The sequence below is a fragment of the Kogia breviceps genome, chromosome 14, assembly GCF_026419965.1.
Source record: "Kogia breviceps isolate mKogBre1 chromosome 14, mKogBre1 haplotype 1, whole genome shotgun sequence".
In the NCBI taxonomy this organism is placed as follows: Eukaryota; Metazoa; Chordata; class Mammalia; order Artiodactyla; family Physeteridae; genus Kogia; species Kogia breviceps.
The window spans coordinates 25,009,080-25,036,778 of NC_081323.1; the positions used below are offsets into that span (position 1 = coordinate 25,009,080).

The 27,699-nt window shown below is 39.1% G+C and overlaps 1 protein-coding gene across 2 annotated transcripts in view; it reads right to left on the reverse strand.

The window, feature by feature from the left end:
* The window catches only part of CBFA2T2 (CBFA2/RUNX1 partner transcriptional co-repressor 2), a 185,559-nt gene that overhangs the window by 37,693 nt on the left and 120,167 nt on the right, over positions 1-27,699 (reverse strand). For both annotated transcript variants that reach the window (XM_059039048.2, XM_059039046.2), the window contains exons 2-3: positions 16,675-16,818; positions 12,981-13,222 (exon numbers count right to left, since the gene is read on the reverse strand). In XM_059039048.2, coding sequence (XP_058895031.1) covers positions 12,981-13,222; positions 16,675-16,818 — 386 coding nt within the window. The remainder of the gene's footprint in view (positions 1-12,980; positions 13,223-16,674; positions 16,819-27,699) is intronic.

Sequence of the window (27,699 nt, forward strand, 5' to 3'; positions counted from 1 at the left end):
AATCCTTATATCTTATTTGCTAGGCTATAATGTTCAGGATTACAGTGAAGAGAAAAGAGATCCTATCTGTTTCCTAATATCAGAGGGAAAGCTTTTGAAATTTCACCACTTAGCATCATAGGCTTGCTAAAGTGTGTTTATACATACAACTGTCATCAGATTAAGGAAGTTCCTGCTATAATTGGTTTGCTGTTTGTTTTTTAACAATGAATGGATATTAAATTTAACAAACATTTCTCACCTTGTATTGTCTCCAAATATATTTATAGTTTCAATATCAATTGCTATAGACTACATGTTTTTGTGAGCCCTCAAAATTCCTATGTTGAAACCTCATTTCCAATGTGTTGATATTTGGAAGTGAGGCCTTTGGGAGGTGGCTAGGTCATGAGGACAGAGCCCTAGTGAATGGCATTAGTGCCCTTCTAAAAAAGCCACCAGGGAGCTCTGTTGCCTATTCTGCCCTGTGGGGAAACAGTGAGAAGATAGCCATCTATGAACCAGGAAGTAGGCTCTCACGAGACACCGAATCTGCTGACACCTTGATCTTCGACTTACCAACCTTCAGAACTATGAGAGATGAATATTGGTTGTTTATAACCCACCTAGTCTATGGTATTCTATATTAAGAGCCTAAAAGGACTAAGACGCTGATCTGAATGAAAATCTCAGTATGTGAGATTAAAAATTGGTATAAAACTTGGGAAAACCATTTGACCTTATATACTAAATTTATATACATATATACCCTATGAAATCACAATTCCATTGTTCAGTGCAATGCTTGTACACATGTACCATAAATTAAAATGCTCATTATTTGTAATGGCCCCTGTACAGAAAAGAGCTAATACAACTGGTCTACAACTGCTAACCATAAGAAAGCCTGCTTGCAAGGTAAAAAATTGTAACACATGCTACAACATGGATAAACCTTGACAACATTACACTAAGTGAGATAAGCCAGCTACAAAAAGACAAATACTATGTGATTTCACTAATAGGAGGTACCTGGAATAGTCAAGTAGAATGGTGGCTGACAGAAGCTGGGGAAAGAAGGAAATGGGGAATTATTGTTTAATGGCATAGAGTTACAGTTTTGAAAGATGAAAAGTGTTCTGAAGGTGGACAGTGGCAATAGCTGCACAACATGAATATACTTAATATCACTGAATTGTACACTTAAAAATGGTTAAGCTGGTAAATTTTGTGCTATATGTATTTTACCACCTCCTCATGATGAAACAATTTTAAAAATTTGGAAAAAAAAAAAAAAAAAAAAAGAAACATTAACCCAAGCACAGCCATTTAAAAGAGATGACTGGCTACATCTACATATTCTTTCATAGCTAGAAAAAAATTCACTTTCAGTGTGTGTGTGCGCATGCATGCACGCATGCAAATGAGCTTTCATTTTTTTCTTTTATTCTTGAAATTAAGCAGACTTTATTTAAAGTAATTTGCTGCTGGAATTGGCATAACATTCTGATGGCTACTTTGCTTCCAATTATGTTCAAATTCATTTTGACATTTAAAGCCAATTTTATTAGTCTAGAGCCAGAAAGACTTTTCCATAATACTCTAAAATTTGACCAATAAAGGGACCCCCCTCCCACCCCAAACAAACAAACAAAAAGTTTCCCTAATGGATGGGGGTACAGTTTTTACAAACTCTGATTGATGCTAAACACCACTTTTCCTTCTATGAGTCTGGAGTTTCATAGGTGCTACACCAAGAGTGCCTATGTGCCCAGACCCCAGGAAAAACCTTGGGCATTGAGGGTTTAATGGGGTTCCTGGGGCAGAAACATCACACATAAGTTGCTGTATTTTCACTGCTGGGGGAAGACTGAACTCTGTGTGACTGTTCATAGAGGAGAAAAAGGAAGCCAATATATGGGTTCCTCCAGATCCCAACTGTGTTTCTCACCTTTCTGATCCAGCTATGTATCCTTATTATGCCTCTGTATTAAATCTTAGGGACTTCCTTGGTGGTCCAGTGGTAAAGAATCCGCCTTGCAATGCAGGGGACGCAGGTTTGATCTCTCATCAGGGAACTAAGATCTCACATGCTGCAGGACAACTAAGCCCGCGTGCCACAACCACTGAGCTCATGCGCCTCATCTAGATAGAGCCCGTGTGCCACATACAGAGCTCATGTGCTCTGGAAGCTGTACGCCACAACTAGAGAAGAGAAAACCCGCATGCCACAACTAAAGACAAGCCTGTGTACCACAATGAAGAGCCTACACACTGTAACGAAAGATCCCGCATGCCTCAACAAAGATCCTGTGGACAGCAACTAAGACCTGACGCAGCCCCCCCCCCCCACAAAAAAACAAAAAACTTAGCTGTGAGCACAACTATATGCCAAGTCTGGACAATTCTAGCAAATCTTAAGACATGGGGGTGGTACTGGGGGACCCCTGATGCTGCCTCAAAATATAAACAACTCAAATGTCCATCAAAAAGTATAAACTGTGGTATATTCCTACAATGAAACATTTTACAGCAATGACAATGAACCACCTACAGCTATACAAAACAGGGATAGAATCTCAAATGATGAAAAAGTCATTTATTGCATTTTGCCTTGTATGAAAGTGGTTTCCTCTGTACAATACTGAGTCATCTTTTAAAGCAGCAGTTCATAAACATTTTAGTCTCATAATCGTTCTAAATAATACGGATTACATCTATTGATAATCACTATATCTGAAATTAAAACTGAGAATTTAAACAATATTTATTATTAACTCATTTCAAAATAACTGTACTTATCTAAAAAATGTAGTATACAGACTTGGTGCAGCATGGCATTGGCTGCGGTATTGATGTTAAGCAAGATTCCACAAGAGATGCAATTTGCTGCCAGAAGTGTGTTTTTCATCAAAAAGGCAATAACTTCAAGCACTTGTGGTGGATACAGATTTTTGCTGCAACTCTGCAAACGCAGGTGAGACACTACCCTGGGACCAGCTGGCCTGTGGACCTTGGGTGATGAGAGGGGAGTGCATTGCTGGGACACACAGGACATCTCCTACAGAGGACCACTTCTCCAAAGCTGAGAAACATAACTAACCTATCACATACATAAAAATACAAATAGCAATTTAGACAAAATGAGGTGGGGACTTCCCTGGTGGTCCAGTGGCTAAGACTCTGTGCTCTGGATGCAGGGGGCCAGGGTTCCATTCCTGGTCACAGAACTAGATCCCAAATGCTGCAACTAAGAGTTTGCATGCCACAACTAAAAAAAAAAAAAAAGATCCTACATGCTTGCTGCAAGTAAAAGATCCCGCACATGGCAATGAAGATCCCACGTGCCGCAACTAAGACCTGGTGCTGCCAAATAAATAAACATTTAAAAAAATGAGGTGACAGAGGAATATTTCAGACAAAGGAACGAGATAAAACCCCAGAAGAAGAACCAGTGATGTGGAGATAGGCAATCTACCCGAGAAAGAGTTGAGTAATGATCATAAAGATGATCAAAGGACTTGGGAGGAAAATGGATGCAGAGAGCAATAAACTAGCAGTTTTTAAGAAAGAATTAGAAAAATGTTTATTGCAGCTCTATTTACGATAGCCAGGACATGGAAGCAACCTAAGTGTCCATCAACAGATGAATAGATAAATAAGATGTGGCACATATATACAATGGAATATTACTCAGCCATAAAAAGAAATGAAACTGAGTTATTTGTAATGAGGTGGATAGACCTGGAGTCTGTCATACAGAGTGAAGTAAGTCAGAAGGAGAAAAACAAATACCGTATGCTAACACATATATATGGAATCTAAGAAAAAAAAATGTCATGAAGAGATTAGTAGTAGGACGGGAATAAAACACAGACCTACTAGAGCATGGACTTGAGGATATGGGGAGGGGGAAGGGTAAGCTGTGATGATGTGAGAGAGTGGCAGGGACATATACACACTACCAAATGTAAGTTAGATAGCTGGTGGGAAGCTGCCGCGTAGCACAGGGAGTTCACCTCTGTGCTTTGTGACCACCTAGAGGGGTGGGAGGGAGGGTGACGCAAGAGGGAAGAGATATGGGAACATATGTACATGTATATGTATAACTGATTCACTTTGTTGTAAAGGAGAAACTTACACACTATTGTAAAACAGTTATACTCAAATAAAGATGTTAAAAAAAAAAAGAAAGAATTAGAAAATATAAAGAACAACCAAACAGAAGTGAAGAATATAATGACAGAAATGAAAAATACACTAGAAGGAATCAACAGTAGATTAAACGAGGCAGAATTATGTATCAGTGAGCTGAAACACAAGTAGTGGAAATCACTGCCATCAAAAAGAAAAAAGAGGGCTTCCCTGGTGGCGCAGTGGTTGGGAGTCCGCCTGCTGATGCGGGGGACACAGATTCGTGCCCCGGTCCGGGAGGATCCCACGTGCCATGGAGCGGCTGGGCCCGTGAGCCATGGCCGCTGGGCCTGCGCGTCCAGAGCCTGTGCTCCGCAACGGGAAAGGCCACAACAGTGAGAGGCCCACATACCACAAAAAAAAAAAAAAAAAAAAAAAAAAGAATGAAAAGAAATGAGACCTCTGGAACAACATCAAGTGCACTAATTTTGCATTATAGGGGACCCAGAAGGAGTAGAAAAAGAGAGAAAGGGCCTGAGAAAATGTGTGAAGAGATAATAGCTGAAAACTTCCCTAACCTGGGAAAGGAAATAGTCACCCAAGTCCAGGAGGTGCAGAGTCCCATACAGCAGCAGTCCCCAACCTTTTTGGCACCATGGACTGGTTTCATGGAAGACAATTTTTCCACAGGGGGCAGGGTGGGGGATGGGATAGTTCAGGCATTAATGCGAGCGATGGGGAGCGGCAGATGAAGCTTAGCTCACTCCTCCGCCACTCACCTCCTGCTGTGCGGCCTGGCTCCTAACAGGCCACGGACTGCTACTGGTCCATGGCCCAGGGGTTGGGGACCCTTGCCATACAAGACTAACCTGCAGAGAAACACACCAAAACACACTGTAATCTAAATGACAAATATTAAAGATAAAGAGAGAATATTAAAAGCAATAAGGGAAAAGCAACAAATAACACACAAAGGAACTCCTAACAAGGCTATCAGCTGATTTTTTTCAGCAGAAACTCTGCAGACCAGAAGGGAGTGGCACAATACACTTAAAGTGATGAAAGAGAAAAACCTACAACCAAGAATACTCTACCCAGCAAGGCTCTCATTCAGATTTGGTGGAGAAATCAAAAGCTTAACAGACAAGCAAAAGCTAAAAGAATTCGGCACCCTAAACCAGCTTTATGACAAATGCTAAGGAAACTTCTCTAGGCAGAAAAGGCCACAATTAGAAACAAGAAAATTATGAAATGCAACAGCTTACTGGTAAAGGCAAATATACAATAAAGGTAGGAAATCATCCATATACAAAGCTACTGGGGAGGTAGTTAAAAGACAAAAGTAGTAAAATTTCTGTATCCACAATAAGCAGTTAAGAAACACACAGGGCTTCCCTGGTGGCGCAGTGGTTGAGAGTCCGCCTGCCAATGCAGGGGATGCGGGTTCGTGCCCCACTCTGGGAAGATCCCACATGCCGCGGAGCAGCTGGGCTCGTGAGCCATGGCCGCTGAGCCTGCGCGTCAGGAGCCTGTGCTCCACAACGGGGAAGGCCACAGCAGTGAGAGGCCCATGTACCGCAAAAAAAAAAAAAAAAAAAAAGAAACACACAAAACGGGCTTCCCTGGTGGCACAGTAGTTAAGAATCTGCCTGCCAATGCAGGGGCCATGGGTTCAAGCCCTGGTCCGGAAGATCCCACATGCCTCAGAGCAACTAAACCCATGCGCCACAACTACTGAGCCCGCAAGCGCCAACTACTGAGCCAATGTGCCACAACTACTGAAGCCCCACACAAGAGAAGCCACCACAGTGAGGAGACTGTGCACTGTAACTAAGAGTAAGCCCTGTTCACCACAACTAGAGAAAGCCTACACGCAGTAACAAAGACCCAATGCAGCCAAAAATAAATAAATAAATAAAATTTATATAAAAAAGGAAACACACAGAACAATTAGATGTAAAATATAATATCAAAAACAATAATTGTGAGGGGAGCAGAGTACAAATGCAGGGTATCTAAAATCCATTTGAAAGTAAGAGATCAGCAACTTAAAACAAGCATGTATATATATAGGCTGCTATACAAAAACCTATATATACAGGCTGCTATACAAAATCTATAACAAATATACATACAAAAAAGAAATAGGAATGCAAACACAACACTAAAGACAGTCATCAAATCACAGAAGAGAACAAAAGAAGAAAGGTGAAAAAAAGACCTACAAAAACAAATCCAAAACAATTAACAAAATGGCAATAGGTATACGCATATCAATAATTACTCTAAATGTAAATGGACTAAATGCTCCAACCAAAAGACAAACTGCTAAATGGATACAAAAACAGGACCCATATATATGCTGCCTACAAGAGACTCACTTCAGATCTCGAGACAAATACAGATTGAAAGTGATGAGATGGGAAGAGGTATTCCATGCAAATGGAATCAAAAGGAAGTTGGAGTAGCAATACTCATATCAGACAAAAGAGACTTTAAAATAAAGACTGTGGGGACTTCCCTGGTGTCGCAGTGGTTAAGACTCCGCGCTCACAATGCAGGAGGCCTGGGTTCAATCCCTGGTCAGGGAACTAGATCCCACATGCATGCTGCAATGAACAGTTTGCGTGTCACAACTAAGAAGCCACCAAGCCGCAACTAAGCAACACGCCTGCTGCAACTAAGACCCGGTGCAACCAAATAAATAAAATAAACAAATAAATATTTTTTTTAAAAAAAGAAAGAAAGAAAAAGGCTATGACTGGGAATTCCATAGTGGTCCAGTAATTAGGACTCCGTGCTCTCACTGCCGAGGGCCTGGGTTCAATCCTTGGTCGAGGAACTAATATCCCACAAGCTAAGGAGTGTGGCTAAAAAAAACCAACCAAACAAACATAATGATCAAAGGATCAATCCAAGAAGAAGATAGAACAATTGTAAATATATATACACACAACATAGGAGCACCTCAATTTATAAGGCAAATGTTAACAGACATAAAAGGAGAAACTGATGGTAACACAATAATAGTGGGGAATTTTAATACCCCACTTACATCAATGGCAGATCATCCAGACAGAAAATCAGTAAGGAAACACAGGCCTTAAATGACACATTAGACCAGATGGACTTAATTGATATTTATAGGGCATTCCATCTGAAAGCAGCAGGATACAAATTCTTTTCACATGTAAATGAAACATTCTCCAGGACAGATCACATGCTGGGCAAGAAAGCAAGACTTGGTAAATTTAAGAAAACTGACATCATATCAAGCATCTTTTAAAACACAAACACACGGAGGCTAAACAACATGCTACTGAACAACCCAATGGATCACTGAAGAAATCAAAGAGGAAATTAAAAACTACCTAGAGACAAATGAAAACAAAAACACAACAATCCAAAACCCTTGGGACACAGCAAAAGCAGTTCTAAGAGGGAAGTTTATAGTGATACTAGCTTACCTCAGGAAACATGAAAAATCTCAAATGAACAACCTAAACTTATACCTAAAGCGAGGAGAGAAAGAACAAACAAAACCCAAAGTTAGTAGAAGGAAAGAAATCATAAAGATCACAGCAGAAATAAATGAAGTAGAGACTAAAAAAAAAACAGAAAACATCAATGAAACTAAAAACTGGTTCTCTGAAAAGATAAACAGAATTGATAAACCTTTAGCCAGTCTCATCAAGAAAAAATAGGGAGAGGGCCCAAATGAATAAAATCAGAAAAGGAGAAGTTACAACTGACACCACTGAAACACAAAGGATCTTAAGAGACTACTAGGAGCACCTATATACCAATAAAATGGACAACCTAGAAGAAGTGGACAAATTCTTAGAAATGTACAATCTGCCAAGACTGAACCAGGAAGAAACAGAAAATATGAACCGGCCAATTACCAGTAATGAAATTAAATAAGCAACCTGGGACTTCCCTGGTGGCGCAGTGGTTAAAATTCTGCCTGCCAATGCAGGAGACATGGGCTCAATCCCTGGTCCGGTAAAATCCCACATGCCACAGAGCAACAAAGCCAGTGAGCCACAACTACAGAGTTTGTGCTCTAGAGCCTGTGAGCCACAACTACTGAAGGCCGCATGCTCTAGGGACCATGCTCAGCAACAAGGGAAGCCACCGCAATGAAAAGTCTGCACACCGCAACAAAGAGTAGCCCCTGCTTGCCACAGCTAGAGAAAGCCCGCACGAAGCAACAAAGACCCCACATAGCCAAAAATAAATAAAATTTTTTAAAAAAATTAAATAAGCAACTTAAAAACTCCCAACAAACAAAAGTCCAAGAGCAGATGGCTTCACAGGTGAATTATACCAAACATTTAAAGAAGAGTTAATACCTATCCTTCTGAAACTACTCCAAAAATTGGCAGAGGGAAGAACACTTTCGAACTCATTCTATGAGGTCACAATCACCCTGATAAAGATATTACGAAAAAAAAGAAAATTACAGGCCAATACCACTGATGAACACAGATGCAAAAATCCTCAACAAAATACTAGCAAACAGAATCCAACAATACATTAAAAGGATTATACACCATGATCACCACAAATTAATCAATGTTATACACCTATTAACAAACTGAAGAATAAAAACCATATGATCACCTCAACAGATGCAGAAAAAGCTTTTGATAAAATTCAACATCCATTTATGATAAAAACTCTTCAGAAAGTGGGCACAGAGAGAACATACCTTAGCATAATAAAGGCCGTATATGACAAACCGACACCTAACGGCTTACTCAAGGGTGAAAAGCTGAAAGCACTTCCTCTAAGATCAGGAACAAGACAAGGATGCCCACTCCTGCCATTTTAATTCAACATAGTTTGTTTTTGTTTGTTAGTTGTTGGGTTTTTTTTTTTTTGGTGGTACACGGGCCTCTCACTGTTGTGGCTTCTCCTGTTGTGGAGCGCAGGCTCCGGATGCGCAGGCTCAGCGGCCATGGCTCACGGGCCTAGCTGCTTTGCGGCATGTGGGATCTTCCCGGACCAGGGCACAAACCCATGTCCCCTGCATTGGCAGGCGGATTCTCAACCACTGCGCCACCAGGGAAGCCCTTCAATGTAGTTTTGGAAGTCCCAGCCACAGCAATCAGAGAAGAAAAAAAAAATAAAAGGAATCCAATCTGGAAAAGTAAAAGTAAAATTGTCACTGTTTGCAAACGACATGATGCTACATACAGAAAATCCTAAGAATGCTACCGGAAAAATACTAGAGCTCACCAATAAATTCAATAAAGTTGCAGGATACAAAATTAATATACAGAAATCTGTTGCATTTCTATACACTAACAATGAAATATCAGAAACAGAAATTAAGCAAACAATCCCATTTAACACTGCATCAAAACGAATAAAATACCTAGGAATAAATGTACCTAAGGAGGGAAAATACCTGTACCCCAAAACTATAAGACACTGATGACAGAAACTGAAGATGACACAAACTGATGTAAAGATATACCTTGTTTTTGGATTAGAAGAATGAACATTGTTAAAATGACCATACTACCCAAGGAAATCTATAGATTCAATGCAATCCCTATCAAATCACCAATGGCATTTTTCACAGAACTGGAACAAAAAAAATTTTAATTTGTGTGGAAACACAAAAGACCCCAAATAGCCAAAACAATCTTGAGAAAAAAACACTGCTGGAGGAATCACACTCCCTAACTTGACTATACTACAAAGCTACAGTAATCAAAAAAGTATGGGGCTTCCCTGGTGGCACAGTGGTTGGGGGTCCGCCTGCCGATGCGAGGGGTGCGGGTTTGTGCCCTGGTCTGGGAGGGTCCCACATGCCGCGGGGCTTCTGGGCCCGTGGGCCGTGGCCACTGAGCCTGCGCATCCAGAGCCTGTGCTCCACGGTGGGAGAGGCCACAGCAGTGAGAGGCCCGCGTACCGCAAAAAAAAAAAAAAAAAAAAGTATGGAACTGGCACAAAAACAGACACACAGATCAATGGAAAAGGACAGAAAGCTCAGAAACAAACCCATGCACTTATGGTCAATTAATCTACAACAAAGGAGGCAAGAATATACAACACAGAAAAGACAGTCTCTTCAATAAGTAGTGCTGGGAAAACTGGACAGTTATATGTAAAAGAATGAAATTAGAACATTCTCTAACACCATAGAGAAAAATAAACCCCAAATGGATTAAAGACCTAAATATAAGACTAGATACTGTAAAACTCCTAGAGGAAAACATAGGCAGAACACTCTTTGACATAAATCACCACAATATTTTTTTGGATCCATCCCCTAGAGTAAGGAAATAAAAAAATAAATAAATAAATGGGATCTAATTAAACTTAAAAGCTTTTGCCCAGCAAAGGAATCCATATACAAAATGAAAAGACAATCTACAGGCTGGGAGAAAATACTTGCAAACAATGCAACTGACAAGAGATTAATCTCCAAAATATACAAACAGCTCATATAGCTTAATATCAAAAAAACAAACAACCCAATTAAAAAAAATAGGCAAAAGACCAAAATAGACGTTTCTCGAAAGAAGACATACAGATGGCCAACAGGCACATGAAAAGATGCTCAACACTGCTAATTACTAGAGAAATGCAAATGAAAATTACAATGAGGTACCATCTCATGCTGGTCAGAATGGCCATCATTAAGAAGTCTACAAATAATAAATGCTGGAGAAGGTATGAAGAAAAAGGAAACCTCCTTTTTCTTTTACATTCCCACTGTTGGTGGGAATGTAAAATGGTGCAGTCACTATGGAGAAAAGTATCGAGTTCCCTCAAAAAACTAAAAATAGAGTTGTCATATGCTCCTGAGCATATATTTGGACAAAGCTATAATTTGAAAAGATACATGCACCCCTATGTTCATAGCAGCAGTATTCACAATATCCAAGACATGGAAACAACCTAAATGTCCATCGACAGATGAATGGACAAAGAAGACGCAGCATATACACACAATGGAATATTACAAAGTCATAAAAAAGAATGAAATAATGCCATTTGCAGCAACATGGACGGATCTATAAAGAGATTATCATACTAAGTGAAGTAAGTCAGGCAGAGAAAGACAAATAGCATACGATATCACTGTAATTTGTTTTTTTTTTTTTTTGGCTGTGTGGCGCAGCTTGCAGGATCTTAGTTCCCCAACCAGGGATTGAACCATGGCCCACAGCAGTGAAAGCACAGAGTCCTAACCACTGGACGGCCAGGGAATTCCAATTATCACCTAAATGTTGACTCTAAAAAAATGATACAAATGAATTTGTTTACAAAACAGAAATACTCATGGGCATAGAAAACAAACTATGGTTACCAAAAGGGAAAGTGGGGAAGGAATAAATTATGAATTTGGGATTAAAAGATATACACTACTATGTATAAAACAGATACACATAAAGGACCTGCTATATAGCACAGGGAACTATATTCAATACCTTGTAATAACCTATAATGGAAAAGAATCTGAAAAAGAATATAACTGAATCACTTTGCTGAAGTGATTCAGTGATACTGAATACTCACAGTGATACTCACACACCTGAAGCTAACACAACATTGTAAATTAACTATCCTTCAATTTTAAAAAATGGTTAAAATATGTAGCAAGGAAAATGGCACTGTTTGTACAGTTTTGCAAATCTCTCTGCTATCTAGCTTAATAAAAGAGAGCTGGATTCTCCTAATCTGCTTCTGCATTTAACATGTTTCAACATCCTATGTCACGCAGCCTCTAGAAAATTCCACAATACAGTCCTAAGAGAATAAGAGTCAAAAGGCAAGTAACATTTTATGGCTTCCCTGGTGGCGCAGTGGTTGAGAATTCGCCTGCCAATGCAGGGGACATGGGTTCGTGCCCCCGTCCGGGAGGATCCCACATGCCACGGAGCGGCTGGGCCCGTGAGCCATGGCCGCTGAGCCTGCGCGTCTGGAGCCCGTGCTCCGCAACGGGAGAGGCCATGACAGTGAGAGGCCCGCGTACCGCAAAAAAAAAAAAAAAAAAAAAAAAAAAAAAAAAAAAGGCAATTAACATTTTAGTATTATTATGAAAATGCTTTTGACCTCCTGGACTTCCAAAAGAGGTCTCGAGAAATCCTAGGGGTCCCTAATTACAGTTTGAGAACTGCCCGGTGAAAGTTTAGTACTGTGATTCATCTTTATCACATACAGATGGTAATATGCAGGAGCACAGTGTGCTTTTAGTTGAGGTAAATCTTGATGAATTCAATTTACAAACATTAAGAACTGGAAGCTCGTCCCTTATATACACTAAGAGTCAAACCCCTCCCAGCTGTCAATGTAAGAAGATCACTACTTTATATCATGGATTTGCCACTCAGTATGGAAAAAAAATTTGTTCCTTGAAAATCCTAAAGAAATTGTATTTGCATGAGGAGCTGAAGAACGTAATCCCTTTGATACTATTTATTTAGACCACAAAACTTGTAATTTCACGAATTATTATCTTGAAAATTAAACCATTTGTCTTTTTTCTCTGGTTTGGAAACAATGCACCAGGCACTGAATATATTAAGGAACAAAACTTAGTTAGTTGAACCTCAGTGGGCCTGTTGAAACTCACTTTTAAGAGAAATTCAAAGCCGTTTATCGGAATTAAATTGATACCATAAGAAACAATATGGTAATTGTTATAGATTTTGCTTTTGCTTCTTTGATAAACATTATCCACAACTGAAATCCATGATTCAACATTATTATACAAGTTAAACTAATCTAGACTATAGAATCTGCCACACTGCTACAAGTTAGGGAATGAGAAGTATGTACAATTTCTCTGCTGGCTTCAGTTCTGAGCCATATACTCAAGCAGCAGTCGACAGCGATGTACTTACCACCAGTGCTAGAACAAGAGTCCGCACCTTCTCCCCAATCTCAGGTGAGATATCATTGCCAAACTGTTGCAGAGTGGTGAGGAAACGTTTCAACTTGCTGAGCTGCCGGGCACCACAAGTGGCTGGCAACTGTTGATTTGTTAGTGCAGATGATGTGGAAGAGGCAGGACCATTGCTGAATCTCTGTGGTGGTGATGGGGCACCATTCAGGGTGGGAGGAGAATGGTTGATGCCGTTGCTCACTATAAGAAAGACTTGGTTTAAGTGCAAAACATAAGGATCTCTGTTAATTTCTTTTTTTGCATTTGCCTTCATTTATTCATTGAATTTTGTAAATCACATGTTAAAAGAGTACACAAGACACATTTGCAGCCCTCAACAATGTTGCTTTTATAGTGAGACAGGTTGCCAGGTAAAAAATGGTAACAGAATAACTTAAAGTGTTAGACGAGTATGAGTGCTACAAGAGCAAAGAGAAGGTACATCTAAATTCTACAGGTGCCAAGGGGAGGGATGGGTAGATTTTAAGACTTCTTGCAATGGGCTGCATGAGAGGAGTCTGGTAGAATATGTATTTCCAATGACTGGACACTCACGCCCATCTTTAATGTGACATCTCCTTCCCAACCTCAGGTTCCCAAAGAATCTAAGCAGTCAATTTAAATATAGCATCTGGGGGCTTCCCTGGTGGCACAGTGGTTAAGAATCTGCCTGCCAATGCAGGGAACACGGGTTCAAGTCCTGGTCTGGGAAGATCCCACATGCCACAGAGCAACTAAGCCTGTGCGTCACAACTACTGAGCCTGTGCTCTAGAGCCCACAAGACACAACTACTGAGCCCACATGCCACGACTACTGAAGCCCGTGCACCCAGAGCCCATGCTCCCCAATGAGAAGCCCACGCACTGCAATGAAGAGTAACCTCTGCTTGCCACAACTAGAGAAAGTCCACACGCAGCAACAAAGACCCAATGCAGCCAAAAATAAATTAAATAAATAAATTTATATTAAAATATATATATATAGCATTTGAACAAGATAGAAACTGGAGCATTGTGTTAACGTGAGAAATGTTTTTTTCTAGGCTATAGGTTTAATGACCTATTCCTGCAATGAGATATATATCTCTTTGACCACTCACAATATTCATGTCCATCAAAATCAGTTTTTCCCTGCCTTGACAGTGCCAAATTCTTAGTTATTCAATATAGCATTTTCTAGATACCATATGGGACACTTCCATTCTATATTTCTGCTCAAATTATAATAGATGTGATTAATTACGGTTTTCCTATTTTTGCCTGTTGTTCTTTTTTTCTTTTTTTAATAAATTTATGTATTTATTTTTATTTTTGTCTGCGTTGGGTCTTTGTTGCTGCATGTGGGCTTTCTCTAGCTGCGATGAGCTGGGGCTACTCTTTGTTGCGGTGTGCAGGCTTCTCACTGAGGTGGCTTCTCTTGTTACAGAGCACAGGCTCTAGGCGCACAGACTCAGTAGTTGTGGCGCATGGGCTTAGTTGCTCCGTGGCATGTGGGATCTTCCAGGACCAGGGATCAAACCTGTGTCCCTTGCATTGGCAGGTGGATTGTTAACCACTGCAGCACCAGGAAAGTCCCTGCCCATTGTTCTTAACAGTCATTTCTTGTAGTTTTAATTTGGAACACAACTCTAGAGCTATATTCTTGGAGGCAAAGCTCCTTCTTCCCTGATGAATGAAATAAAATTACCTAGTGTCTAAGTGTCAATAGATTTTTCATTTAATCATATCCAGGCTTGAAAATTTAAGAAAGTAAAACTAAGTCTAAAAACATATCATCTGTATTAAGAAGCATTATTTGACAGACTCTGCTGCTCCTACTAGATTTAATAACTTTGCTCTGTGCTGCCCATGTACATGCTTCCATTATTTTACTTACCAAATTATACTTATTTCTTTCTATATTTATACTGCCTTGAAAGACTGTCTACTTCTTGATTAAACACACATCTGTGTAATCATAATTAGCTAAGTTGTTATGAACTGTGTATGCTGTATGTGTATGGCTCACTGCATAAAAGGTTAACAGGCTGAGAAAAAGAGGGTGTCTCTACTGTGTCTTCCAGTAAAGGACACTAGAGCTACTGGAAAAGAAGGCTCAACACTCAACCTCAGCAATACAGAAAATCAGCTGCAATGGTGTACCATTTCTTTGTGTTCACAGAAAGGTCCATTGCCATTGGAGAGCTGCCCTCTTTTGAAGAAACCTGTAAAAATAATACATTACTATGCTTTTCGCCACCCTGACACTTATACGGGCTGTTTTACAATTTCTTCAGTGAAAGTGTTTCACATTTTCTGAAATAAAACATATTCATCCCTAAATAGTCAAATATGGGGGTCAAAAGGGTTGACTACACAAACACACACACACACGCACACACACACACGCACACACGCACACATACACACCCCTACTGTCTATATCTTGAAATTTGAATGGCAGCCTGGGTTTAAATCTGTTTCACTTCAAGATAGTATCTTTATCTAAGGCTGTTTAACTTTGAGATAAAAAATACAATTTAAGAAAAAAGGGTATCAAACTTCATTTCATGAACTTTGGCTCAAATTGTTACAGCTGCCAGTTACTCAACTTCAAATGTTTGGGGACAATAAATAATTAAACCTTCTTTTTTAAATTGAGGTTTTAGGACTAAATTTATGGAGTTACAGGGTTTGGGGAAATTCAGCTTTAGTAGACACTACCAAAAATTTTTCTCATAAACAATGTATGATTGTTCAAGTTGCTCCACACATACTCACCAAAACTTGATATTCCTTTTCATTCTGAACATTCTTGTGGCTGTATGTGGTACTACACTGGGTTTTAGTTTGCATTTCCTTGGTGACTAGTAAGGCTGAACAACTTTTATTTATTGTCTAATATAATTGTTATGGACTAAATTGTACACCCCTCCCAAACTCCTATGTTGAAGTTCTGGCCCCCAGTACCTCAGAATGTGACTATATTTGGAGATAGGGCCTTTAAAGGTTAAATGAGGTCATCTTCCTAGGTCCTAATCCAATATGACTGTTGTACTTATAAGAAGAGGAGGAAGCACCAAGGATGCACATGCACAAGGAAAGGCTATGAGAGGACAGAGCAAGAAGGCAGCTATCTGCAAGACAAGGAAAGAGGCTTCCGAAGAAACCAAACCTGCTGACATCTTGATCTTGGACTTCTAACCTCCAGAACTGTGAAAAAATTAATTTCTGTTGTTTAAGCCACCTAGTCTTTGGTATTTTTTTACAGCAGGCCTAGTAAACTAATAAAATAATCAAACTTTTTTGTAAAAAGCCTTACCGTGACAGTCCTGGAGTAGTTCAATCAATTTATGAAACTTACTTTGAATCCTATTAATCAATATAACAATTTAAATTCATTATTTTAGAGCCAAAGAAATTAAAGTAGATACTTACAAGCCAAAAAGTATGAAAACAAAATATTTAGACTACTAAATTTCCAAATACCTAAATCAGTTATATACTATTCTCAGAGGGAAAAAGCAACTAAGAAAAGAAACCACCAAGATACATGTGTGTGTGTTAACAGCCATTTTGAAAATGTTTAGTAGTATATATAGAAGGCTTAATGACATTCATTTAGATCCAAATGTCACTGTGAACCACAAACCCAAGTAATTAAGAGGTCTCACATGCTGTAGGAGTGAATGACACTGGCCTAGGTCCTCCGGAATTTATTGGTGGGAGGGGTGGCATGGTGGGAGGTGAGGATCTTGACTGTATCTTCACTTCCACAGGCGATCCAGGCATTGCTGGCACCCTTTTGTCAGCACCAACTGTAGAGAATAAAAGGAATGGAAATCAGAATTTTCTTTAAAATAAAAAGTCACAACAATCTGAAATACCAACATATTTACCTAGAGGACTGAGAAGTGAAGTAGATGCTTACTTAGTATAATAGGCTGAATGGTGCCCCCCCCCAAAAAAAATATGTCTACCTCTTAATTCCTTGAACTGTGAATGTTTCCTTATTTGGAAAAAATGTCTTTGAAGATATAATTAAGTTAAGGATCTTGAGGGGAGGAGATCACCCTGGATTATCTGGGTAGTTCCTAAATCCAGTATGAATGATGTCCTTATAAGAAGAGGAGAAAAGACAGACACACACACAGAGGCAAGTCTACTACGTGAAGACAGACATAGTCCCACAGAGAGAACGCATGTGACAATGGAGGCAGAGATTGGAATGTTGCCATCTACAAGCCAAGGAATGCCAAGGATTATCAGCAAACACCTGAAGCTAGGAGACAGGTATAGAATAGATTCTTCCTCTGAGGCCAAGAAGGAATCAACCCTGCTGATACCTTGATTTTGGACTTCTGGCCTCTTGAACTGTGAGAGAATAGTGTTGTTTTAAGTCACCCAGTTTACAGTATTTTGTTACGGCAATCCTAGGAATCTAAGACAAGGCAGCAAGGTCAAGGGATGATGTGACATCAGAGTAAACAGTGAGGATAGTGGCTGAGAAAGGAAGACACCAGGTTATAAATTCAGCTTATCTCAATGGCATTGTTTCTTGACTTGTTACAAATTAACTGAAGTAGTAGGGGGAAAAAAAACTAATGTGGGACTGTCCAGACAAGTAAGCATCAACTGCGTGCCATGGAAATAGAATCAGTCAGTTGTATATAAATTACTATGAATGATGAAATACATGTTTATACATATCAACTATTCTAAGTAAGAAAAATGAAGTGGAGTCAACATCTCTGATACCTGGCATGTCATTTATGATGTATATTGTCCAAAAAAAAGAAAAGTAGAGCTGACCCTAAGCTAAGCACAGGCTACTTCATCTACGAGGACAATTCATAATAAGCAGCTGTTTGATAACACTCGACGGCAACAAATCCCAGAAAGTCAGATTAGGTAGATTAAGTTTGATGTCAGAATTAGGTCTGAGCTAACAATGAAGAAGACTTGATAATGAAGAGAGTAATGTTCTAATATCTTCAAAAAGTTATTTTTTCCCATTAAAGGGAACTTGTTACCTACTTTGTTAATAATAGGGCCAGGGCTACCACAATCACCTTTAAATTGAGCTATGTTCCTCTCAGTAATTCCAGGCTTTTCCTTTAAGTACCCTGTGTTTATTCTCCAATAACTGCTGAATTCAACGCAAAGTACAAGAAATGGAGACCAAAGGCTCAAATGAGAACGTTAAATCAAAGTTTTCCTTCACTGAAATCATAGTTATAAACACAATACATATAAAAGGATTCATGACACTGGCAACAAGGTGCATCTTTGCACATTCAAGGGCACTTTCTCAAGAGGAAAACATCCCCAAATATTATTTTTATGCCTTCGTTTGCAGTGGTCACATTTTGGGAAGAAATATAATGAATATATAAAGTCAATCAGGGCAACAATGCCCCCAAGTTACAAATCCCCTGACAAAAATGTGTAGTTGAGAGCCATGTGAGCACACTCTGCCAGCCCTTCCCATCTCTGTCCAGGACATTTTCTTTGTAAAATGGACGGTCATCCTGTCTGATTAGTGAATTAATTAGCTATTACGTTTGCCTTTTTCTTCTTGACAGTGTTTTCTCAATGCCCTTCAGAGAACAGTTGACATGTTTCCAGCTCTTCCATCTGGGACCCAGCTTTCTGGAGTGGGTGGGAGAGAAAAGAAGGAAGGAACTAACAGTTGTCTCGCCCTGTTATGTGTTGTGTATAGTGTGCAACAACCTAGGGGGAGCCTTTCTTCAGACCACCTGCCTTTACAGCAAGAGTGCCAAAGGCCCGAGGAGGGCTTATCAGTGAGATGTGTTTTAGCAGTCAGCACTTGGCAGAATGAAAAACTCAAGATCAGCCCAACTGCAGATCACTGAATTATATACCAACTGAAAGCTTAGAAACTGGGGAAAACCCAGACTCCAGAGTACGGTTTATATTAGGTTAAAACTACTTATCTCTTATTCACGTCACTACTCACAAACCTGCAACACTAGTATGTTTCAAGCAACATACTCATGTTTCAAGCAACAACTATTGTCTAGTAGGAAAAGTATGGGTACAGAGCCTGAGAGGTTTGGTGTGAATCGTCATTCTAATGATGATTTTATCACTGAATGATAAAATCTGTATGAATTTTATCAAATCACTTCACCTTTGCAGGCCTCATTTTGATGTAAGTATTAGAGATAATGCCTAGGCTAGTGCTAGTTATAAAGAAGGTACTCAATAAAGAATAATGATGACTAGAGAACATGAAGACTAATGTCAAGTCCTGATTTTATCACTTAACTAGCCTTATGACTATGTCCAAGTTAACATTAACATTTGTTCCCCAAAGAAAATGTGTATACTATCAACAATCCATGTGATTTCAGAGATATTGTATGGAATGATCCAAGAATCAACAGTTGCAAAAGTACCCAGTACAATGTAAGATGATATTTTTGTTGGAAGCTGGGTGGCAAGAATGTACTTCATGATGTGAGAGCTCTATCCTAGTTTATAAACTGACAAATCCAGCAGTTGCTCAGAGGGTAAATAAGGAGTACACTCCAAAGCAGGCATTTTGACCCTCTGCTTGGCGGCCAGTACATTCCTTTATGCCATCACGTTTAAAGTGACTTCATTTCTGAATTTTTATAAAACTTAGCTTTTATAAAACATCTATCTACCTGGATCCCTTGAAAGAACCAACAAAATTTTGAGCTCTTTTCAATTCCAGAGAAACTTGAAGTTCAAAGAGAAGAAATTTTTTTTTTCTTAAGTGTGACTTCAGCCCATAAACACCACTGCATGAATCATCAGAGACAAAGTATTCAGTCCTAGAAAATTAAATTAAACCTTAGTTTTATCAGAAAGGTTCAACTTGATCCTAAACATAGATTCTAAGGTTCAAAGTAACTGATAGTTTACTCACCCTATAACTGTGCTTTGGTTATTTTAAATATTTGGATATATATGGAAATATGACCACATGAATTTGCACGATCACTGATGCTTCAACACCTAACAACATAAAGCCAAACAACTTGAGCTAAAGGAGAGGGACAAACATGGAAAAATATGTCTGGATAATTATTTTACCCCTTCATTGTGCAAGATGCTATGATGTCATAACAAAAGAAAACTGATGAAAGAGAGAACAAAATAATAAACAGTTTTCTGTGTGAGGGCAGTGTGATTTTTTTCCCCACATAGGAATTTAAGAATCAAACATGAAGCAAAAGAGCAGAATTATTCTGTAGCTTTAAGAGAAAGTAATACTAAACACAAACATAAACATCCTAGGTAAGTGCTACTTGAGAAGAATCTTGTATGATAAATTGCCCACAAATGAGGGCATTTACAAATCATTATGAAATGCTTTTCCATTAGTTTTTTAAAAATTACTTTGAGGTTCACAAAGGTACAATAAGTAGAAGAGGTATGAATATGAGAGAAGAAAAAAGCAATTATGTGAGGGGAAGGGCTACCCACAAACAACTGGAAAGAAGGGGAACTCCCAGGGCTGCAAGTGTGAAGGATGTTTAGGTGAAAGAAGGTGAGCTTGATGTGAAGGATGCTCTATCACTTACTTGTGTGACTATGGTTTTCTTCATCTGTCTCTGAGGGTAATACAATACAGGGTTATTGGGAATGGATACGTATGTAATATACATAATAATGGCTGGTACAACGCAGTAGACACTCTTACATGTTTACTTCCATCAGATTAACAATCTACTAGAAGGAATAATTTTATTTGGCCATTGAGATGTTTATCTATGCTAAACTCTGGGTAGAAGAAGATATGGTCAAGTGCTCCTGATTATCATCTCTGAGGAAAATAAGCTGAATACAGATCTTTCAGATGCACAGTACAGAAATACTGATCATTCCAAACAGGGTGTCCAAGAAAGCCATTACCATTTCTTTAAAACAAATCATATTCCTAACTAAGAAATAATCGTGATGGTTTAAAGAGAACTATTTTGGGGAGCAGAGGCTAGGTAGATAATTCTCTTTTTTGTATGTATTATAAGTATACATTTATATGGTTCAAAAATCAATATATGATATAAAAAGAAATACTCCCTGCTTCTATACCTACATATCCCACCTCATACGTAACCATTTTAATCTGTTTCATGTGTATCCATCCATTCTTTCTCTGTACAAACAAACGCAAAAATAAATTCTTACCCCACCCCCATTTATACAAAGACAGCATAATTACATTAAACTGAGCATCCCTAAGAATGGCACCATGCCTTTTACAATGCCTCAGGAAATGGGATCTATTCCCTTATTCCTCTGAATCTGGCCAGGCCGCCTGACATGCTCTGGTCAATATAATATGATGGAAGTGTAACAGTGCTGGTTCTACACCTGTCTCGGAACGCTAACCCTGCCGTGAAAGCAAATCCAGACTAGTCTGCTGGAGGATGAGACCACATGGAGCAGAGATGAGTTATACCAGCTAAGGCCAGCTGATCCCCAAACATGTAAGATCCTAACCTAATGAGTCTGATCTGTAGTTAACTGCTTGCAGACATATGAATCAATGAGCAAAAGCAAGAGCAGGAGAACTTCCCGACTCATAGATTCATAACCACCCCCCCAAAAAACCATTATTGTTTTAGGCCACTAAGTTTTAGCATGGTTTCTTATAGCAATAGACCAATAGGCAACTGATCCATACCACATACAAACTACACTACTCCTTGGTTTTTTGTTTCTTTTGTTTTACAATTTTACAGTATGTTCTGAAATTCTTTTTTTTTTTTGCGGTACGCGGGCCTCTCACTGTTGTGGCCTCTCCTGTCGCGGAGCACAGGCTCCGGACACGCAGGCTCAGTGGCCATGGGTCACGGGCCCAGCCGCTCCACGGCACGTGGGATCTTCCCGGACCGGAGCACGAACCCACGTCCCCTGCATCGGCAGGCGGACTCTCTTCCACTGCGCCACCAAGGAAGCCCCTGAAATTCTTAATTCCACAACCTTTTTTTTTCTTTTTAACAAATGCATGATGGGGGTAAGGGATAAATTGGGAAATTGGGATTGACATATACACACTACGATATATAAAATAGAGAACTAATAAGAACTTACTGTATAGCACATGGAACTCTACTCAGTACTCTGTAATGACCTATATGGGAACAGAATCTAAAAAAGAGTGGATATAGGTATATGTATAACTGATTCACTTTTTTTTTTTTAAGATGTTGGGGTTAGGAGTTTATTAATTAATTTATTTATTTTTGCTGTGTTGGGTCTTCGTTTCCGTGCAAGGGCTTTCTCTAGTTGTGGCAAGCAGGGGCCACTCTTCATCGCGGTGCACGGGCCTCTCACTATCGTGGCCTCTCTTGTTGTGGAGCACAGCCTCCGGACGCACAGGCTCAGCAGTTGTGGCTCACAGGCCTAGTTGCTCCGCAGCATGTGGGATCCTCCCAGACCAGGGCTCGAACCCGTGTCCCGTGCATTAGCAGGCTGATTCTCAACGACTGCACCACCAGGGAAGCCCCTAACTGATTCACTTTGCCATACAGCAGAAACTTAACACAACACTGTAAATCAACTATACTCCAATAAAATCTAATAAAAAAACAATAAATGCATGATAGTCCATTGTGAGGATGTACCACAGTTTATTTAAACAATCCTCTACTGATGAATTGGATTATTTCCAATCATCTGTAGCTGAATTTTGAGGTGCTCTAGATCCCATGCTACTGATTGACCTGTGCCAGACTTTGGCAGAGAGATAAAGAAGACAGGGCCCTGAGTTACAGGAAAGACCACTACATTTAAATGTGTACAAAATACTAAGAAAATAAAGAAGGAGAAGTATGACTTACTCATGAAATCCAGGGATGTCTCTACAGACCATTAAGCAGTTTACTGGGAAGGCTACATGGGCTTTCCAGGCAGCACATAAGGACAAAAAGCATTAAGGATATAGTTTGAATGGTGCCCCTAAAGTTGGAATCAGAAACAAGGGAAAAATCAGGAAAAAGATTTTCTTGACCACAATTTCTGTTTAACCACTGGCAAGAATAGGTAAATGTTCTAAATGTGTAACTGTCGTATAAGGAGCATTTCCAAAATTGGCTATTTTCATCTGTTAAAGATAGTGGAAAGAACATCAAAATTACTGTTGTACTTATTGGCTTATAAGGCTGGTTAAACTGATTATGGACATAAGACATGCTTAAGGATGAGCATTTCCCATCCTTGTAGCTCTGCCACAAACCTGACAATGCATCCAACTTTCTAACAACATCCAGGCTTCATATGCAGAGCTGGCCAGGAATAGTTGTTTATAATGACAGATAATTTATTATTCAACAAAAACTGAGGCATAAGCACTCAAGAAAATAAAATAACAGAAAATATTTTACAAGGGACCTTGAAGACAGAGCCCAACTAAAACAAAAATACTGCTTTACCATAAACTACAATAAGGATTGAAGAAACAAATTTTTCCATTCCACATTCATAAATACATTAGAAAAATTTATTTTTTTTATAGAGTAGGCTCTTATTAGTCATGAATTTCATACATATCAGTGTATACATGTCAATCCCAATTGCCCAATTCATCACACCGCCACCACCACCCGCGGCTTTCACCCTTTGGTATCCATACGTTTGTTCTCTATGTCTGTCTCGCAAATTCTGCCCTGCAAACCGGTTCATCTGTACCATTTTTCTAGGTTCCACGTATATGCATTAATATATGAAATTTGTTTTACTCTTTCTGACTTCCTTCACTCTGTATGACAGTCTCTAGATCCATCCACGTCTCAACAAATGGCCCAATTTCGTTCCTTGTTTTTCTTCGTTCCTTTTTATGGCTGAGCAATATTGCATTGTACATATGTACAACAACTTCTTTATCCATTCATCTGTCGATGGGCGTTTAGGTTGCTTCCATGACCTGGCTATTGTAAATAGTGCTGCAATGATAATTGGCGTGCATGTGTCTTTTTGAATTATGGTTTTCTCAGGGTATATGCCCAGTAGTGGGATTGCTGGGTCATATGGTAATTCTATTTTTAGTTTTTTAAGGAACCTCCATACTGTTCTCCATAGTGGCTGTATCAATTTACATTCCCACCAACTGTGCAAGAGGGTTCCCTTTTCTCCACACCCTCTCCAGCATTTGTTGTTTGTAGATTTTCTGATGATGGCCATTCTGACTGGTGTGAGGTGATACCTCATTGTAGTTTTGATTTGCATTTCTCTAATAATTAGTGATGTTGAGCAGCTTTTCACGTGCTTCTTGGCCATCTGTATGTCTTCCTTGGAGAAATGTCTATTTAGGTCTTCTGCCCATTTTTGGATCAGGTTGTTTGTTTCTTTAATATTGAGCTGCATATGCTGTTTATATAATTGGAGATTAATCCTTTGTCTGTTGATTCGTTTGCAAATATTTTCTCCCATTCTGAGGGTTGTCTTTTCGTCTTGTTTATGGTTTCCTTTGCTGTGCAAAACCTGTGAAGTTTCGTTAGGTCCCATTTGTTTATTTTTGGTTTTATTTCCATTACTCTAGGAGGTGGATCAAAAAAGATCTTGCTGTGATTTATGTCAAACAGTGTTCTTCCTATGTTTTCCTCTAAGAGTTTTATAGTGTCCGGTCTTACATTTAGGTCTTTAACCCATTTTGAGTTTATTTTTGTGTATGGTGTTAGGGAGCGTTCTAATTTCATTCTTTTACATGTAGCTGTCCAGTTTTCCCAGCACCACTTAGTGAAGAGACTGTCTTTTCTCCATTGTATAGCCTTGCCTCCTTTGTCATAGATTAGTTGACCATAGGTGCGTGGGTTTATCTCTGGGCTTTCTATCTTGTTCCATTGATCTATATTTCTCTTTTTGTGCCAATACCATATTGTCTTGATTACTGTAGCTTTGTAGTATAGTCTGAAGTTAGGGAGTCTGATTCCTCCAGCTCCGTTTTTTTCCCTCAAGACTGCTTTGGCTATTTGGGGTCTTTTGTGTCTCCATGCAAATTTTAAGATGATTTGTTCTAGTTCCATAAAAAATGCCATTGGTAATTTGATAGGGGTTGCACTGAACCTGTAGATTGCTTTGGGTAGTATAGTCATTTTCACAATATTGATTCTTCCAATCCAAGAACATGGTATATCTCTCCATCTGCTGATATCATCTTTAATTTCTTTCATCAGTGTCTTATAGTTTTCTGCATACAGGTCTTTTGTCTCCCTAGGTAGGTTTATTCCTAGGTATTTTATTCTTTTTGTTGCAGTGGTAAATGGGAGTGTTTCCTTAGTTTCTCTTTCAGATTTTTCATCATTCGTGTATAGGAATGCAAGAGATTTCTGTGCATTAATTTTGTATCCTGCAACTTTACCAAATTCATTGATTAGCTCTAGTAGTTTTCTGGTGGCATCTTTAGGATTCTCTATGTATAGTATCATGTCAACTGCAAACAGTGAGAGTTTTACTTCTTCTTTTCCAATTTGTATTCCTTTCATTTCTTTTTCTTCTCTGATTGCGGTGGCTAGGACTTCCAGAACTGCATTGAATAATAGTGGTGAGAGTGGACATCATTGTCTTGTTCCTGATCTTACAGGAAATGCTTTCAGTTTTTCACCATTGAGAATGATGTTTGCTGTGGGTTTGTTGTATATGGCCTTTATCATGTTGAGGTAGGTTCCCTCTGTGCTCACTTTCTGGAGAGTTTTTATCATAAATGGATGTTGAATTTTGTCAAAAGCTTCTTCTGCCTCTACTGAGATGATCATATGGTTTTTATTCTTCAATCTGTTAATATGGTGTATCACATTGATTGATTTGCATATATTGAAGAAGCCTTGCATCCCTGGAATAAACCCCACTTGATTGTGGTGTATGATCCTTTTAATGTGTTGTTGCATTCTGTTCGCTAGTATTTTGTTGAGGATTTTTGCATCTATATTCATCAGTGATATTGGTCTGTAATTTTCTTTTTTCTTAGTATCTTTGTCTGGTTTTGGTATCAGGGTGATGGTAGCCTCATAGAATGAGTCTGGGAGTGTTCCTTCCTCCGCAATTTTTTGGAAGAGTTTGAGAAGGATGGGTGCTAGCTCTTCTCTAAATGTTTGACAGAATTCACCTGTGAAGCCATCTGGTCCTGGACTTTTGTTTGTTGGAAGATTTTTAATCACAGTTTCAATTTCATTACTTGTGATTGGTCTGTTCATATTTTCTGTTTCTTCCTGGTTCAGTCTTGGAAGGTTATACCTTTCTAAGAATTTGTCCATTTCTTCCAGGTTGTCCATTTTATTGGCATAGAGTTGCCTGTAGTAGTCTCTTAGGATGCTTTGTATTTCTGCGGTGTCTGTTGTAACTTCTCCTTTTTCATTTCTAATTGTATTGATTACAGTCCTCTCCCTCTTTTTCTTGATGAGTCAGGCTAATGGTTTATCAATTTTGTTTATCTTCTCAAAGAACCAGCTTTTAGTTTGATTGATCTTTGCTATTGTTTTCTTTGCTCTGATCATTGCTATTGTTTTGTTGATCTGATCTTTATGATTTCTTTCCTTCTGCTAACTTTGGGTTCCGTTTGTTCTTCGTTCCCTAGTTCCTTTAGGTGTAAGGTTAGATTGTTTGAGATTTTTCTTGTTTCTTGTTTCTTTTTCTTTCTTTCTTTTTTTTTTTTTGGTACACGGGCCTCTCACTGTTGTGGCCTCTCCCGTTGCGGAGCACAGGCTCCGGACGCGCAGGCTCAGCGGCCATGGCCCATGGGCCTAAGCCGTGGCATGTGGGATCTTCCCGGACCAGGGCACGAACCCGTGTCCCCTGCATCGGCAGGCGGACTCTCAACCACTGCGCCACCAGGGAAGCCCCTTGTTTCTTGTTTCTTGAGGTAGGCTTGTATAGCTATAAACTTACCTCTTAGAACTGCTTTTGGTTTTGGATCGTCGTGTTTTCATTTTCATTTGTCTCTAGGTATTTTTTGATTTCTTCTTTGATTTCTTCAGTGATCACTTGGGTATTTAGTAATGTATTGTTTAGCCTCCATGTGTTTGTGTTTTTTACGTTTTTTTCCCCTGTAATTCATTTCTAATCTCATAGCGTTGTGGTCAGAAAAGATGCTGGATATGATTTCGATTTTCTTAAATTTACTGAGGCTTGATTTGTGACCCAAGATGTGATCTATCCTGGAGAACGTTCCGTGCACACTTGAGAAGAAAGTGCAATCTGCTGTTTTTGGAAGGAATGTCCTATAAATATCAATTAAATCTATCTGGTCTGTTGTGTCATTTAAACCTTCTGTTTCCTTATTTATTTTCATTTTTGATGATCTGTCCATTGGTTTAAGTGAGGTGTTAAAGTCCCCCACTCTTATTGTGTTATGTCGATTTCCTCTTTTATAGCTGTTAGCAGTTGCCTTATGTATTGAGGTGCTCCTATGTTGGATGCATATGTATTTATACTTGTTCTATCTTCTTCTTGGATTGATCCCTTGATCATTATGTAGTGTCCTTCCTTGTTTGTTGTAGCATTCTTTATTTTAGTCTATTTTATCTGATATGAGTATAGCTACTCCAGCTTTCTTTTGATTTCCATTTGCATGGAATATCTTTTTCCATCCCCTCACTTTCAGTCTGTATGTGTCCCTAGGTCTGAAGTGGGTCTCTTGTAGACAGTATATATATGGGTCTTGTGTTTGTATCTATTCAGCAAGCCTGTGTCTTTTGGTTGGAGCA